The sequence below is a fragment of the Dromaius novaehollandiae genome, chromosome 6 (genome assembly GCF_036370855.1).
Source record: "Dromaius novaehollandiae isolate bDroNov1 chromosome 6, bDroNov1.hap1, whole genome shotgun sequence".
Taxonomy (NCBI): domain Eukaryota; kingdom Metazoa; phylum Chordata; class Aves; order Casuariiformes; family Dromaiidae; genus Dromaius; species Dromaius novaehollandiae.
This window is the reverse complement of record NC_088103.1, coordinates 49,309,280-49,325,245: the sequence shown is the minus strand read 5'-3', so window position 1 is coordinate 49,325,245 and position 15,966 is coordinate 49,309,280. Positions and strand designations below refer to the sequence as shown.

Sequence of the window (15,966 nt, the reverse complement as noted above, 5' to 3'; positions counted from 1 at the left end):
TACCCACTGAAGTCGTTCAAATATTAGGATGCCCCAAGACAAAAATAGAAATGTGGAAAAAAATAGTTCTCATATGAAGAGAGAATGAATGTTTTGCTTCAGAGACGTGGGAGTAAGAGGGAATACGTCACATGGAAACAAAATACTGAGTGCTCTAGAACAGGAAAATTGGAAATTTCTCTCTGTTATGTCCCAGTACAGGAATGGGGATGGTCACCGAAATTAAAAAGCAGCAATGTGAAACATGATAAAAAGGGGATGGGTTTTTTTTTTTTTTGCCTAACATATTATCGGGCTGGATGACTTACTGTCCCAGAATGCCAGACTTGAGCAAGAATCTGAGAAAGACTACATGTTCTTAACTACTTAAATACCCAGAATTACAACAGAAATCACACACACCTAAACAGAGCCTTCCAAAGGACAACTGTTAAGCTTCAAGGTCTGACCCAGACACACTCCTAAGATACATACCTGCCTGTCAAAGGATTTCCTTATCTTCTGCTGAATCTCTGCCATATTCACTAAGAGTCACTGGACGAGATGGACCAGGGGAATCACACTGATGCAACACAGCAAGTTCTACGTACATGGATGGAAGCAACTTTTAACTCCGCCTACATCCCTGCTACCTACATGCCAGCCTTCATCAATCAGTAAAGCCGGTAACATAAATCACAAGTATCAGCTGGGAGTTCCTTAATCAGTTAAGTGAGTGACAATGATTAAAAAAATAAAAAAACTGATCTGCAGGAAAAAATAGGTCTTATTTGTTCCTTATTTCCTCCCAAAATGTTCTGTGAGTACACGCAGCTCAGTCAACTCTAAATAATCTCATTTGCTTAGGCGCTTGTGAGCCCTTAGAGTAAAAACAGTCTTATTTCTGAATGGCTTCCACTGACATTAGGCCATCCACTTCACTTTCCCTGATCAGGTTTTTCAAACCAAGAAAGTTTAAACTCTTGCTCTGGAGATATGCAGAAGATGAGCTGGACTCATTGCATCCAAATCCTGTATCCGCTGTTCTTGGGCCATGCAGCCCCCTTTTCCAGATTATTTGTGGCTGCCAGCACATGAGGTTGATGTGTGAATTTAAAGGCAGAAAGGATGCTGTGCTTGTAAAAGAGATTTAGGGGTAAAGCACACCACTCCGAAAAGTCTTTAAGGAACAGTTACATTAAAGACAGAAAAAAGCACAGACTTTTCAGCTTTAATCTGAAAGAACCATCTATGGCTCTAGATGGACCATGAACAAGTGGTTCTGTTTCTTGATCCACTTCGTTCTCAGCCTCCCCCCAACTAGGGCAAGGTACAGGCATCTCCGAAGGTGAGAACCTGACCAAATTCACCACACTTGTCTTACGTAGGCAGCAGGGCAGCTATCTGACGGCTACAATTAAGCTGGAACTAACAAACTGGACTGAGTTTTGATTAGCCATATATCAGAGAAAAACTCCAGAAACACTACTGTCGAGAGCCCCGACCCGTCCAGTCCTACTGGGTGTCTGCTGAAACTCCAAGTAATACAAAACTTGTCAGTTTAAGCTGTCTAGATAAAGCATCATCTATAATCAGAGGAAACATTCACTGTAATGTAGCAATATATTTTCAGGAAAAAAACCTAAGCATCACGCTTCACGTGCCAATCACTTTGAGATCTGGCTCCCACAGGAAGACTAAACAAATATCCTGATAAACAAACGTGGCATCGCTCTAAGTAGATCACGGATGGATGTGCCTCCTTCAGCAAGTTTGACAGCGTCAGCATAAAGATCCCGATGTCATTCAAAATGCAGAAAACGTTTGGCAGAACAGTGAGGACGGAAGGCTTTTGCTGGGAGAACCTAAAGAAAAGGTAGCACCTGGCAGAAAGGACGCATTTTGCTATCAACTTATTGAACATCAGTGCTAAGTGTGACCTAGTAGTAATTTATTTACATGACTGCTGAGAAGCACATGCGGCAGAAAAGGAGCATGCCTTCTCATGTACCTCCAAGAGAAAATACTTCTAAGCTATTTCTGATTTCACCCCAGAGAAAACAAGATTCCTTCTGTAAATCAAAGTTGTGACACTGCTCCGAGGATGGGAGGCAGACTGAAACCAGCCTAACACCTCAGCAAACCCCTCTGTTGGACGATGGCTCTTTAGGACATACGACTTTTTACTAGTTTAAGTTATAAGCTGACTTTTGGGCCTATGTCCACTGTAAAAATAGTCCAACACCTTCTATGCTGAAGAAAATAAGGCATGAGGCTCCGGCAGACCATTGTTCTCATTTTAAAACTCAATATCTCTGCCTGAAAACTGAAAACCAGAGACAATCTTTTTCTCCAAAGACTGTACTCAGTCACATCCAACTATGTAGTGAATTTTGAAAGAACACAGTGATGTTACAAGAATACCGAATTGTATATAAACATCTATTTTTTGCATGCTTTTGAGCAGAACTAAGATTTCATAATGACTTTTGTGCAGAGAACACGTGTATCCATTCGGATCTGTCCTGTTTTAAGTGGTTAATGTGCTGTGAAGACGTCAATAGCCACGACAGAAGAGATGGGTTTTACATCTCACCTGAAAGATGGGAGCCGTCAGGGTGGTACTTTCACAACCATCGCATTGGGACACTGATTCTGCCCTACTTTAAGAGAAGAGCAGGTGACTTACAGCACTGATCCAGTTCAGCACCTGCCAGTCCCGGATTTTTCTTAGTTTTTCCTTCTAAGAGATGAGTGGGCCAAGCACATCTTTATGAAACTCAGCTGGTTCACAGCTTCGTGTGGCTTTGCTAGAAGACAACTTAAAGGCTTTGCTGAGCAAAATGAAGCACTGGATATTTACGGTGTGTTTTTTCTGGAACAAGTATCTGTTTACCTCTTTTGCACTGATTAATTTCCCCTTGTTTTTTTTCCTTCCATTTTCTTACTTTTTTAATACTTGCATTACTTGCATTTTTCTTTAAAGCTGCCAGTCAAGCATGAATAAACCCAGAACGCTCCTCTCCTCCTGACACGGCTTGCTCTGTCGGGTGCCCCTGAGTCGGACACCTTTGATCCATGACCAGCGGGAGGGAGCTTTGGGTGGAACTCGGAGCGGAAGCAGTAGACCTCCAGCACCGGTGCAATGAAACTGCCGGCTCGTGAATCGTGAATACAGCTCAAGTATTGCTGATGCACAAAGCCATTCATAGGGCAAAATGAATAAACAGTTGTGAATGCTGTCACTGCAGCTGTAAAAGTAACAATTTACAGTTAACAATAAAGAACATCTATTATTGCTTAGTGTCTATTAAACTGCTCTAATCTGAGAGAAAGACTAGATATGCAGGTTGACTTGTCATTAAGTCTCTGCATCACTACCGAGTTTTCCAGTCCTCGATCTCAGCGATAAAACATGCTGTGAACTGCCTGCGATATCTAAAATTATCCTTCAGCATCAAAACCAATGATGACAAAAGGACTTACGTTGGCTCCATCTTGAATTATAATATACACAGAACTAGTGTTCAAATAATTCATGGAAGGAAGACCCTCTACCCTCAATTACATGAGCAGAGACAATCTGTCTCTACTGAGAACAAAAATAATGAATCTATACAATGAAGACAATTAGTTCACTCCATAGTTATCACCATTTCTAGTGTCTCAAATTAATGGGATGCTAGATGTAGTATTACCGTGATTCAGCTCAGTAAGCTAAATGAAGCTCACAGGATTTTTGTATTACATGTACAGACAGTTCTCAACTGAAATAACATAAATTTTATATAATCTTTTCTATACGTACCTTCAGGAAGCATTCAATGATTGTCTATGATATTTCTAATATTTAATGCACCTAGCCGAGCATCACTTTAAACTTCTGAGATTTAGCAAGACTTCCAACCTGACAGATCAATGCTGGTTAAAAACAAAGACACCTTCCTACTGACCTGCTCTGCTCCAAAGTAATTTGAGCCATAAATCTACCTCAGCTGTTTTGCAAAACTATCACCACTGCTGGACACTTAAGGTCTTGGTTCTGTAACTGATCCACGCTGACAAACCTTGTGGACACCCAGAGTTCTCCTGAAATCATCGGGGATCTGTATGGATCCAAAGGTCCATCTGCATGCCTATGATTAATGCACCGGTTTTCAACCTGTGGCCGGTTCATTGACTTCTTCTAAGAGGTGTACAGAAGGTAAGAACAGTAAAGCCCATCATCGATGGACTTGCATGCGTCACACAAAAGTTTGCATACGCTGGAAAATCTGTTGGGCACCACTATGAGAAAAGATGACTGAAAGCCAGGATTGACATATAATGCCTGGAAATGCCTTCAAAATATCACTTTTTAAAAAAGAGTTAATGACATTTAATTCTTTTGCTTACCTTTAAAATCAAATTGGTAGATGTTTTTCAAGGATTCGTGAAGAAAGTAAAAACTTCCTAGAGCCTGTCGAAAACAACAATAAAATAACAAATTATAAAAATATCTACTTTACCTTATTACAAACAAGAAAAATCACGCTTTCCAACCAAAAAACAGAAGAAATTACATACTAATAAATAAAAATATCGATTTTCGTGTTTTAGTAAATCTGTAAGAATTATACATTTCCTTCGTTGTTTTTTTAAAGTTTCATAAGCAGTTATAACGAAGATCGTTAAAAGGCTACTAAACATGGTAAGGGTACAATTACCAGGGGCACTTTAGAAATTCCAAAAAGATTGCTGTAATTAGTAATTCAGTAGTTTAGTAACTCAGACAAGCACGCTTCTCAATACCGCAAGCATTCCCATAATTGTTTTCCGCGGCAGGCTCGGGAATGACTTCAGCAGCTTTGAAAAACGGCTGTGCCAGCTGCAGAGTGGACATAACACTTAAAATCTGACAGGAGTCTTGGGAATATTTGTGCACGCTTGCTCAGCCTTCCCTGTTAACAAACGCCTTGACAAAAGGTGCGAGAGCAGAGCAGCGCGGCACGTCCGTCTCTGCCAGCCACGTCCTGGAGAGCAGCCGCCCTACGGCCTTGCCTTCAGCGGGACAACGACGCAGGCAAGAGCACCGAGCTGGAGGACACGCAAACATCTGGCGAGGCTCAGATGTTGGGATATACGTCAAGCTTTTTGACTGATGTGTTTCTAAGTATATGCAGAAGCAGTTTAGCGCCTACAAAATTACACGGATCATTTCAGTTACTACTGAAAATCAAGTATTAAGGGTGATTTTACGTATCCATACTTTGGATTTAGAAAGGTTATATAATCATAGCTCTTTCTGCAAACGTAGTCTGGAGCACTTATTTTCCTTATTTGTGTTCAAAGCATCAACCCAATCCAACTACGGAATCCTGTGACAGTTTTAATGGTTAGTCCCTGACTGAGTAAAGCACCTAAATACACAAGTAACCTCTACTGCATCCAGAAAAGCAGATAAACTCCCACCTCAGCAAATCGATTTTGAAAGCATACCAAAGTCCACTCATATCCAGCAAAATTTGAGCACCCGGTTCCTAACTTTCTTGGTTTCTGAACACTTCTGGATATCAACCCTTGGTCCACTATTAAGGAAAACACCTTTTTCAGGACAGCGCTTAAGCACATCCCTTACTTCATGGGCACAACAAGCACTTGGGTCCCAGCGCGGACAGGAGCTCAGATGCCATCTGTGTTCAGACTGACCACGACACGGGCTGTGCTGTTAAGTGGAAAACAGCAGCCAGCCTTCGGTGGGTTTTGGGGCCCCTCTCTCCACCGCTGAGGTCCCGTGAGACATGAAGACAGCCATGCCGACCACAGCTTCCCACGTGCCATCACCACGCATGTCCCATCTTCTGGGCACCGAGCTGAAGAGCCCAAGGCCACCGCCTTGGCCACCGTGTTGGAAAGGGCTGGCCACCCCTGACCTAGCCCGGCACCCAGATGGGACCCGGCACGTCCCTGACCCGTGTTTTTTGGCCAGACTGTTTCTCAGGGACGCGTGCAAGGCAGCAGAGAAAGACAACCCCATCAGCACCAAACAGAGCACCGATCCTCCACCAGAACACTTTCCAGGGCTTGAAAATTGCCAGTTTAGGTCATGCCTGATAAACACTATTGTAGCTTGCAGTGGAAGACCTCTGCTGAGGAGGCTTCCACAACCTCCCCGGGGAGCCTGACCCGAGCTGTTGCATCCCGAAACATGAAGTTTCTCTTAACACAGCCAATCCCTCTGCTTTCCTACCACCGCCTTTCCCTCTTCACAGGCTTTTGGGGAACCACTGACCACCGTTCCTTCTCCAGCAGACCTCCTTGGAAAAGGCTCACCTGGGACACTCAGACCGGGAAAGACCCTGACCCTGTTTCCGTCAAAGGAAGCTTGGCCAAGGTTTCACCTGGAACGACCGTGAGCCTCCTCCTTGTTTTTACTTTTTCACACTTACGCAAAGTACTGTTTTCTTCCAGTTAATGAGTGGAAGATTACACATTAGAAAAGAGTAAAGGAAAATGATGTGGCATAAACAGATTGCATGGTGGAAGGTAAAAAATACGCAAATACTGAATGAGAACTTGATGAGCCTTTAAATACGTCTAACGCACTCAACAGCAGCAAAAGGAAGGGGTGGAAAAAAGCAGCCTGCCACGACGCAGTCGTATTGACAGGTATAGCAGAGCCAACGCACTAAACAAAAAGGATGATTTAGTTTCATTTTGTCTTTTTACCCCTATAACGAGAGAGACCCTCCCGGCCGAGCAGCGCTTCGGCTCGGCGAGCGCTGCATTATTTATGAGACGCTGCACATCTAGAGATTAAACATTTGCTGATTTGTCAAAAGCGCGAACACGAGGTCCTGCCCATCTCCTTGACATATTAGTCCATCCAACGGAAAACACTGTCACGCATTTAATTGATGAGTACACTTCCTTGTGACCCAGGTGCCTTGCTTGAGGCTTTTCGTTCGCTTTTTTTTAATACGGAGGAGGCGAATAAGAAAATGCAGGAGAGACTCTTGCAGAGGACTCAAGGTTAACTATCCCGCAACAAGGACGCGCTGTCAGAAAAAAAAATTATTCTGGTACAAAATAAGAACACTGACACCTGCTATTTAATTTCTAGCTGAATATAATATCATTAGCAATTAATAAAATGCTGCTATCTCAACCTAAACTCAACCTTAAACGTTATCTCACTAAGTTACAGTGAGATTGGTCAAAAATAGGGGCTCTGGATCTTGACGTTAGAAGGGGCCCAACCGCAGTGTCCTGATTCACGAGCAACCGCGCTGCCGGGACCATGGCTGGTTTCACGTACAGCAATACCACGCAGACGAGTAGGGATCTCCCAATATGCTCTGTATCACTGAATTTTATCTTAGGAATAAGCATCTTACATTCTCAACTTTAATGCATTTTATATGCATGCAGTCCTTGGGAACACTTACGAAGTACAGTATGGTTGGAAGGATGCTGCAGTTGAGCTATTACCTGCTTTTATTTATTTAGAGCGCTGACCTTAAATAAAAGCTTATAGCATATCAAATTTAAGCCATTTGAATCTGATATATATTACAAAAAGGCAAAATATATCGATAGTTAGATGAGCTCTCAGCTATAAAATCTAGTAAAATGTGATTATTTCATTTCACCAGCAGCTATCATCAGCTTAATAGAGTAATCTAAAGTTGTGTTTTCTAGACTTGAATCACTCTTTGCTCTATCTGAACTCTCCACAGCTGGTCCATATCTTTCTTCAACATGCAAGCGAAAATCTGGCATATATAAAGATGGCACTGTGTCATACAATATTGTGCTTTAAGCACTCAATATAAGGATATGGTTTTATTTCAGCTCTCAAGATGGCTTTCACAATAAAAATTCAGCCTGAGAAACTACCTGGAAAACATCCCAAACGCCTGAATTCTCACAAAGTTAAAAGTAAATGAAAATGGGATCTCAGAATGGGAAATACTGGGCCAGTAACATGTGGCCAGCTCAGGCTGCCGTACTTAAATACCACATTTAAGGGAGCTTTTTTTTCCTTCATAACCCAGAGTCGCAGAATCACGAAGGCTGGAAGGGACCTCTGGGATTCCAGGTCCAACCCTGGCCAAAGCAGGGCTGACAACTCGTCTGCTGGCCTTGCCCAGATGAGCTCAAAAACCTTCAAGGTTGGAGGTTTCCCCAGTTTTTGGAGCCTCTGCTCTACTGTTTGGCCACCCAAAAGCTGAACTTCTCCTTTTATCTAACTGGAGTTTCCCTTGCCACAGCTGAGATGGAAGTGTAAGGCTAATTAAACAAATATTCGGAAATAAGTGATCTGTCCCAATCGGACATTAATAATTTCAAAGACAGGTGAAAACTGAGATCTAATGACAGGAATCCTTAAGCTTTTAGAGCTATAAGCTAACGACTAACCAGGAAGAGCCAAGATGCTCCAAAACATCCGTTCCATTTAGATGCTATAACTATTAAAAAGAGCCCGTTGCTTGTGCTCAGGCTACAACTTTACTTCTGAGCCTCCTGATTTGCTAAAATGCTTCACTTTTTACAGCCCTAACTTCATTTTTCAAACTAATTTTGAAGAATTCTATAGCGCAAGTTGGGTTTGATAGTCTACATTTGTAGTGTTGAATGTCAACCAATTGTGCACACCAAGAATCCCTGATAGGGATTAATTAACACGGCACAGCCTCAGGAACTGATACTACCGCCGTTAAAGATAGGCTTTGGCTGTGTAATTCTAAGCACACCATTCAGAGGAGGAAAACTCTAATGGAATGGAAATTACGGCTATCACTATCTTCCGCCTTGTTACCGACTTAATCACGTTTATGTACATAAATGGTAACCTGTAAAAATGATGGAGTGCAGATATGATCCACTGCCGTAACACAATGAAACATAAATAAAAAGACTTTCTTCCAGGGCCCAATGCCTAGATCCTTTTCTTGAGGAGATTGCATTAATTCAAATTAATTCTCGCGAAATGAGAGGGTGTGTTGACAATAAAGTTAAACAGTATTAATCTGAATGCTCTATTTTTTTATATATTTAATATTCTTTGCAGAAAAAAGTACTAGTGCATACAGCAGCACTGGCGTATACAGGATCTAAGTAATTTCATAGAGAAACACGAATAATAAAAGGCCCCAAACAGTTCAACTTTTAAAAACTCCACAGATAAAGCAGGAAATCCATTCTTCGTTCCCTTTTAGGGATTATCTGAATTGGCTGCTCTTGCAGTTAGCACAGGCTCGTGCAACCTGTAAGCGGGTACGTTTAATAAGATGCCACCTAAGAAATGGTGTTATGCTTTGCTATCTTATTTTTCCAGTTTCGGCTATGCCTGTACTGGGCTGGGCAGAATTTGGCTATCCCAGTAGTCCTCACGCACAGGACCAGCCATGAAAACCGCGTTTTGGTAACGCAGTTGGGCAGGACGAGCGAATGGACGGCTCTCAGCTAGGTTCAGGTCAGACAGATCCGAGCTCGTTAGGCCAATCCACCAAGCTAACCCTTGGGTCTGCAACGACACCAAAACCGCCTCGTATTCAATAGTACCAAGTTTCCCAAAGCTGAGGAAGACCACCAGAGCTGCGGGTGGTCATGGAGACATGGGGCAGCTCTCCGGATGGACCAGCCCAGCGGCTTTTGGCCCCACCAGCAGAGCTGGGAGCTGGTGGCATGGTGGGAAGGGTCCGGCACATCACCCAGCGCCTGCTGTAGACACGTGCACGGCTCGGCACGATGCCCTGCGGCCGAGGGGCAGCAAGGACGGGGTCCCACCAGGACAGGGCTCCCTCTGCTCTTGCCTGCCAAGGAGCAGGAATTCCCTGCCAAAAGGCTCATCCGGATGGACCGCCCGTGATGGCAGCACAAACGCGCCGGTCCTGTTGCATTACACATTTGGCAGCATTAAAAGCACCGTTCCTCTGATTCTATGGAAATCTCACCACAAAAACCCAAAGCTTTAAACAGCGGTAATTCTTTTAACAGCCAATTGGCATAGGTGCTTTTTTTAAAATACACGTCATTTCAACTGTGGAAATTTAACGTATAAAGGAAATACTCTGAATAAAAGTTTAATTACTGTACAGAGTAAACATTTACTGCATTACCTCACTAAATGTGATAAAGCTAATATATAAAGATTGCTTTAGATAAATTTAAAACAAATTGCCAATGATGACATAGAAACTGTAATTCATGTAGTCATAAAATCCATAATTAGCTTTAATGAATATTTAAAGTCAAAGTTCAACCCAACTTTTTCAATGTTTAACCTACTATATCAATATAGTTCAAGGAATTCATTTATCATCGAACATGACAACGTCTGAATATTAATTAGCGTGGGGCACCGCTGACAGGAAGTCCTTATCTCCTACCAGTCCTCTTGACTAGAGCCTATGTCAACAGTATGTCTGTCACGTCTGATATTATTGATTACCTGCCTGTTTTGCTAACAACAATTAAAAAAATATTTTACATATTTATAAACCCGAACGTCAAGAGCGCAAATTAATTTCCCATTAGTAAAGCGGAGTCTATTAGCTGCCACGTTGCAGCCAGCGGAAAGGGGGCGAATGAGCGATTGCAGCAGCTCCCGGCAGGAAGACGACGATGGTACGTAAAAGCCCTCTTATCGGGCAGGGTACAGGGACACCTTGGCTGGGTTCATCTGTGCAGCAGTGAAGTTCAGGAGACTTCACCGGGGAAATTACAGGGCAGGAACCTCTGGAGCACGTGGAGGTCCCGCCCATGCGGTGGAACGGGACAACAGGTCAACATCTATTCAGTCTGACAGCAACATGAATGGCTCTGAAACCCTCCAAGCTACAGGCTACCTCGAGTTTTCATGACTTCCCTGCTCTTTGTTTGCCCTAACGACTTAGTTTTGATATAATTTTAACTTCCCAAGAAATAAAGGCAAGACATGATGCAAGAGCAGGTCGGTTCGAGCTGGACTAGACGATCTCCAAAGGTCCCTTCCAACCTCAACCATTCTGCGATCCTGTTCTAATACATCTGAACAGAGACCTACAAAGTAACTACAAATAACGAGCGATATTGAAGTGTATGCTTGTCAACTGTGTCCATAGTCTACTCGATCCAGTAAACCTAAATTAACACTAAATGCCTATTATTCATTCAAGGTGAAAAAAACCAGACTGGTTACACAGATCAACTCCTTATAAAATCATCTATCATTTTTTATTTGCAAACAAATTAGGTGTCCAGCAATTTATCATTTCCTGAATTAGACTTATCAGCTAAAGTACATACAATTAAAGCGCTATTGAGCTCCCCGCGGAGCAGGCCTTGTCTACCCGACACGCAGACAACTGGAACCCAAACGGACCAAGCCGTTTCAAACAATTACGTAGTGCTTTCACGACTTCGTATCTCAAACACGCCTATCAGCTTAATTTCAACAGTATTTGAATAATTGCACCTTTAAAAAAGTGCAGAAGTGAGTGGCCTCCAGATACTCCATGACGAACTAAGAAACTGCTCTTGACATGCTTCAAACACCGGGAGCAGACGGGCTGCACGGCGAGGTGATTCTCCAAGGGGAAAAGGCAGTTAAGAGCAGGAACCCCTTATTTGGTCCCTGCTACCACAGAAAGTCACAGTTTGGGGGCTGTCATCTCCTGCTATGAGACCTCCCAAGCTGGGCAACATGCTTCCTAGCTCCTACGAGGCTCAGCCACTACCTAAAGGTAGTTCAGATACTTCCTGAGGAGTCACATGATTCATTCTGAATATATATCTATAATTTCATAACTCTTAAAAAAATTCTCTTTGCAACGGTGAAAACTTGGTCTAGACTGCATTAATAATATATGCTTACACATGCGACTACTCTCATTAAAACAAATAACACTATTCACCTGAGAAAAGTAAAACCACTGGCTGGATTGGTATTAAAGATTCTCCTATGCCATAAAATCAAAATCAGTGTTACTTATCACAATATGAACTTTATGTTGTAAAGAGGTAACTTGTAATATCACCTTGTTTGCATAAATGCTAGTATCTTAACATTTTCTCCAGCAACCACTTCCCAGCTAAGTCAATAGGGGCAAGAACAGTACAGACCCCTGATATCGGGAGTTTGCAAGTACGGCTGGTAGGGAGGGAAAAAAAAGAAAAAATAAGAAAAAAAGGGTATGTAGCACCAGCCCTGCCTCAAACCAAATCGTTTCCTTAAGATAAATGAATTAGACCTGTACCTGCAAAGATGCTTGTGCATGTCTAGGTTAATTTCCATATTGGTTTTGACCATTTATTTCATGGATCTGCCTGTTTTTCAGACCGATGCTCTCAGCCGCACTGCCGCAGCCGAGCAGCGCGGTGATGCTCCCGAGTGCTTCGCAACCTCGACCCCTCCACGCTTCCCTCGTCCGGGAGCACCGGCACCGGCAGCGTCACGTCCAGCCGTCCTCGGCCAGCTTAATGCCGTGACCTTCCCCGCTGAGCCACAGCTCACTGGGTACACTCTGGACATCTGACCCTGCTCCCTCTTTTCTCTTCCTCCTTATTTCTTTGGAGCAGTCTTTTTGAACTGTGAAACCAGCAATAGCTGAGCCATCAAAAAGAACGGTCACTAAATTCTCCATTAAAAAATGTGAATCACTCAAAAATCGATTCTGAGTTCTGTTTATATAACAGTCAAATGAAAATGCAGTAAATTCAGTAAACAATCACTGATCTATGGGTTTTCATATATAGTTTCATAGCTTGTGCAATTTATTCCTGGACTTATTACCAAGATTTAGATATTTTGCAAGTAACTGGCCTATCTTTACAAGTTTCTAAAAAGGCTGTGGCCTGCCTACATTGCACAATAGTTATAAAAATTCCAAAATATTTAAATCCAAATTAACTTAGATGCTTAATCAAGAGACCATCATAAAAAAAAAGCTGTTTGCAAACCCAATCTTTATGGATACCTCAGAAAAGTCTCTCTGCTAGCAGCAAGCATCAACAGCACATTTTCAGGAAAAAAATTAAGTCCCGTAAGCTCTCATTTTCCTGTTCTGGAAACTAACAAAATGAACGATCTTCTGCTAACATGATCCACCTCTATTTCCATCGCTTTATATTTTTTTTACTGTATCAAAATAGGAAGTGAAAGCTCATATTCAATTTTAGAAGTCTCTTTGGGGCTAGATTACTTAACAAGAATAGAACAAATTAACAGAAAATCTGAAGTATGTAAAAAAACCTCTGATAAGTAAATAAATAATCCACATGTAATCTACTGCACTGCCAAGAGTATTTAATGCCACTTTTGATACTAACATCTTGCGCAGAGAGATTTAACGTTTTAATTAAAAATCAATTCAACAAAACCACCACAGAGAGGTGGTTCTCCTTAAAACGCGGCTCACTGACCGGCCGAGGAATCAGCAGAAGAGGGCAAGTTTCACGCGTTAAGAGCACGCACGCTGGACGCGCGCCTGCGCTCGGGGCAGCACCTTCGCCGGGTCACTGGTCGCACCGGTTTCGCATTCCTGCCGGAGCAGGGCTCGGCAGGGGACTCAGGGCCAGGTCCGCGCCCGGCCCTGCAACGTCCGAACGGCCAGACTGGGAAAAGCGCAGGCGAGCGCCTGGCCAAGGCCCGCGCGACCAGCGCTGCCGGGGCTGCCGAGCCGGAGCGGAGCAGACTGCGCTGCTCCGAACACGCAACGGCGCGCCGGCAGCAGAGAGAGAGAAAATCCAGCTCCCAGCTGTAAACATTGCAAACAGACGCACACAAATAAATACTATTTATTTAACGGTGATTTCAGTGTCAAACCTCATGCAGAGCCAAAAAGATTCCCAAGCAGTTACGAGGCCTGGCTAAACCGAGCTCCAAAACGGTACAAAGAGCCTGAAGAGCAGATTTATCCAACGATTCATGAACTTAGAAAAACTGAGCTTGATTCTTAGATTGCAGAACAGAACACAAAAGTGCAGAATTTATTATTTTTTAGGAAGCAAACTATATTCCATGTTCTACTCTATATTCATTTTTTGTAATCATTTTAGGATTGTAACCAACAGTAAACTGGCCAAAGCAGCACTTCACCTCTTGCAGAAGGTTATTCCTTATTCCAGCACACTCCAGCCCTGCCCCGCACCAACCACCAGCGCAACACGGCCGGGGAAGGCAGAAGCAATCTTGGGATGCAGCGGGTGAGACGCTGCCATATAGTCAGCAAAGCATTAATGCAACCGTGCGACGCAACGATGATGCATCATCCGGGATCGTACGAACGAGGATGATCTTCCACGTGAAAAAAGGCCATGGGGATGAGAGACTGAGGTCCTATGTAGGAAGAGACTAAGGGAGCTTCACGGCGCATCCAGCAAGACAAGGGCAAAGCTGCAAAAAAACTGCAGACGAGGAGGAGCCACCGGAGAAGGAAAGGAACCATTTAAGTGACACTAACACAGGGGCAAAACAGATCTAAACTGAACAGAAATTAATTTAGACTATTTAAAGGTGTCTGATAACCCTGAGGAGCCTGAGGATGTGGAATATCCTCCCAGGAGCATCCCCTGACCCGACAGGGGAGAAGGGGGATGCAGCGAGGGCAAAAATCGTAACTGGGTTTAAAATGAAACGCGATAGATTTGTATGTGGGAGTGATATGATCCTGGCCACAAACCCACGGCCGTTTCTTGCAGCCTTTTTGTGCACACAGGTCAGTGGTGGTTCGCTATCGGGCAAAGCCTGCACCTACTCTGCAGGCCAGTAAATCAGCTGTGCGCAGGAGAGGCGAGCTCGGCGCAAATTTAAGGGAGACGAGCGTTTTTCCAGGCCCGGAGGCAGAAGGAGAGATGCTCTGCATTAACCCCAAGCTGCCTGTGCACCTGGCTAGGTGGTTCATCCGTGCTGCACTTCCATAACCGGTGACCGGTCCCTCCTATCTGCGCTGCACGAGATGCCATCTCTGCTTCGGTGCTCCTGCTGCCCGGGTGGCTCCTCACCAGCTGGGAGAGACTGCTGCAGACACCCTTCTTTCAAACAGGAGAAAAACACCATAAAATGCTGTACGAGCTTCATCTTGCAGGAAGCTGGCAAGCTGCATGACTCCCACCACATTCACTTGACTCTAAATAATTGTAGTCCAAAAAACTTAAATCGATTTAGTATTTCATAGGTATCTTTTTACCTAATATACTCAGGATGGCAAATTCAATTTGATGAGGTGGCATTAATGCCCATTTCATGTAGCATTATGTAGGTCATCTCCAAATGGGAAGAGTGCCATGTGGTAAAAGGTTGTATTTAGCATGTCACAGTCACCGGAGGTTGTTTGTATCCCAAAGAACCTTTGTAACTGCCTCAAAATAAGAGATGATTGATTTACAAAGTACCAAATTTCAAATTTCATATTCTAGGACTAAACATCAAATAATTGGACAAAGCTGTCCCCCTGTCTGACCCGCCACAATCAAGCCCCTTTCAAGGTTGACTGCCTGCATAAGAAATATGTGCATAATTTCATTTTGTCTCCTGTCCAACATCCAATGTTAGAAGTTAATTAAATTGCTTGTCCATTGTATTCATCCACTTACAAAGTTAATGATATTCTGTTCCTGAATTAAAGAGAATTTTATAAAGCCGGCACTGTGGAAGCTGGCAGGCCGTACACCGAGGAGCTGAACTCTGTCAGGGCTCCTGATTGCAGCTCTCCTAATTAGGAAACAAAATGAATGTTTCTGCGTCTGCCAATGCAGAGGACGAGTCACGCCAACGGGGAGGCTAAAAGCTCCGCACAATAGCAACTTCATAATATCTCATGTTTGACTATAATAAATTCCGCAGGATTAATAAACCTGTTAAATTTTTAAATTACCATAACAAAGATGAGCTACGGCGTAACAAGACAGCCTTAAAAAAGGGACACAGGTTTGAGGGAGAGAACAGCCTCCGCAAGGGCACCAACCTCGAGGACACTGAAATCACCGGATTCTCGTTCCTTCGCGAGACGAGGAGGGAAGTCG

At 43.4% G+C, this 15,966-nt stretch overlaps 1 protein-coding gene across 1 annotated transcript in view; it reads right to left on the bottom strand.

Moving 5' to 3' along the window:
- Positions 1–15,966, bottom strand: part of INPP5A (inositol polyphosphate-5-phosphatase A) — a 235,323-nt gene that overhangs the window by 105,588 nt on the left and 113,769 nt on the right. Inside the window, 1 exon segment of the mRNA XM_064514432.1 lies at positions 4,375–4,438. Within this exon segment, the coding sequence (XP_064370502.1) occupies positions 4,375–4,438 (64 nt within the window).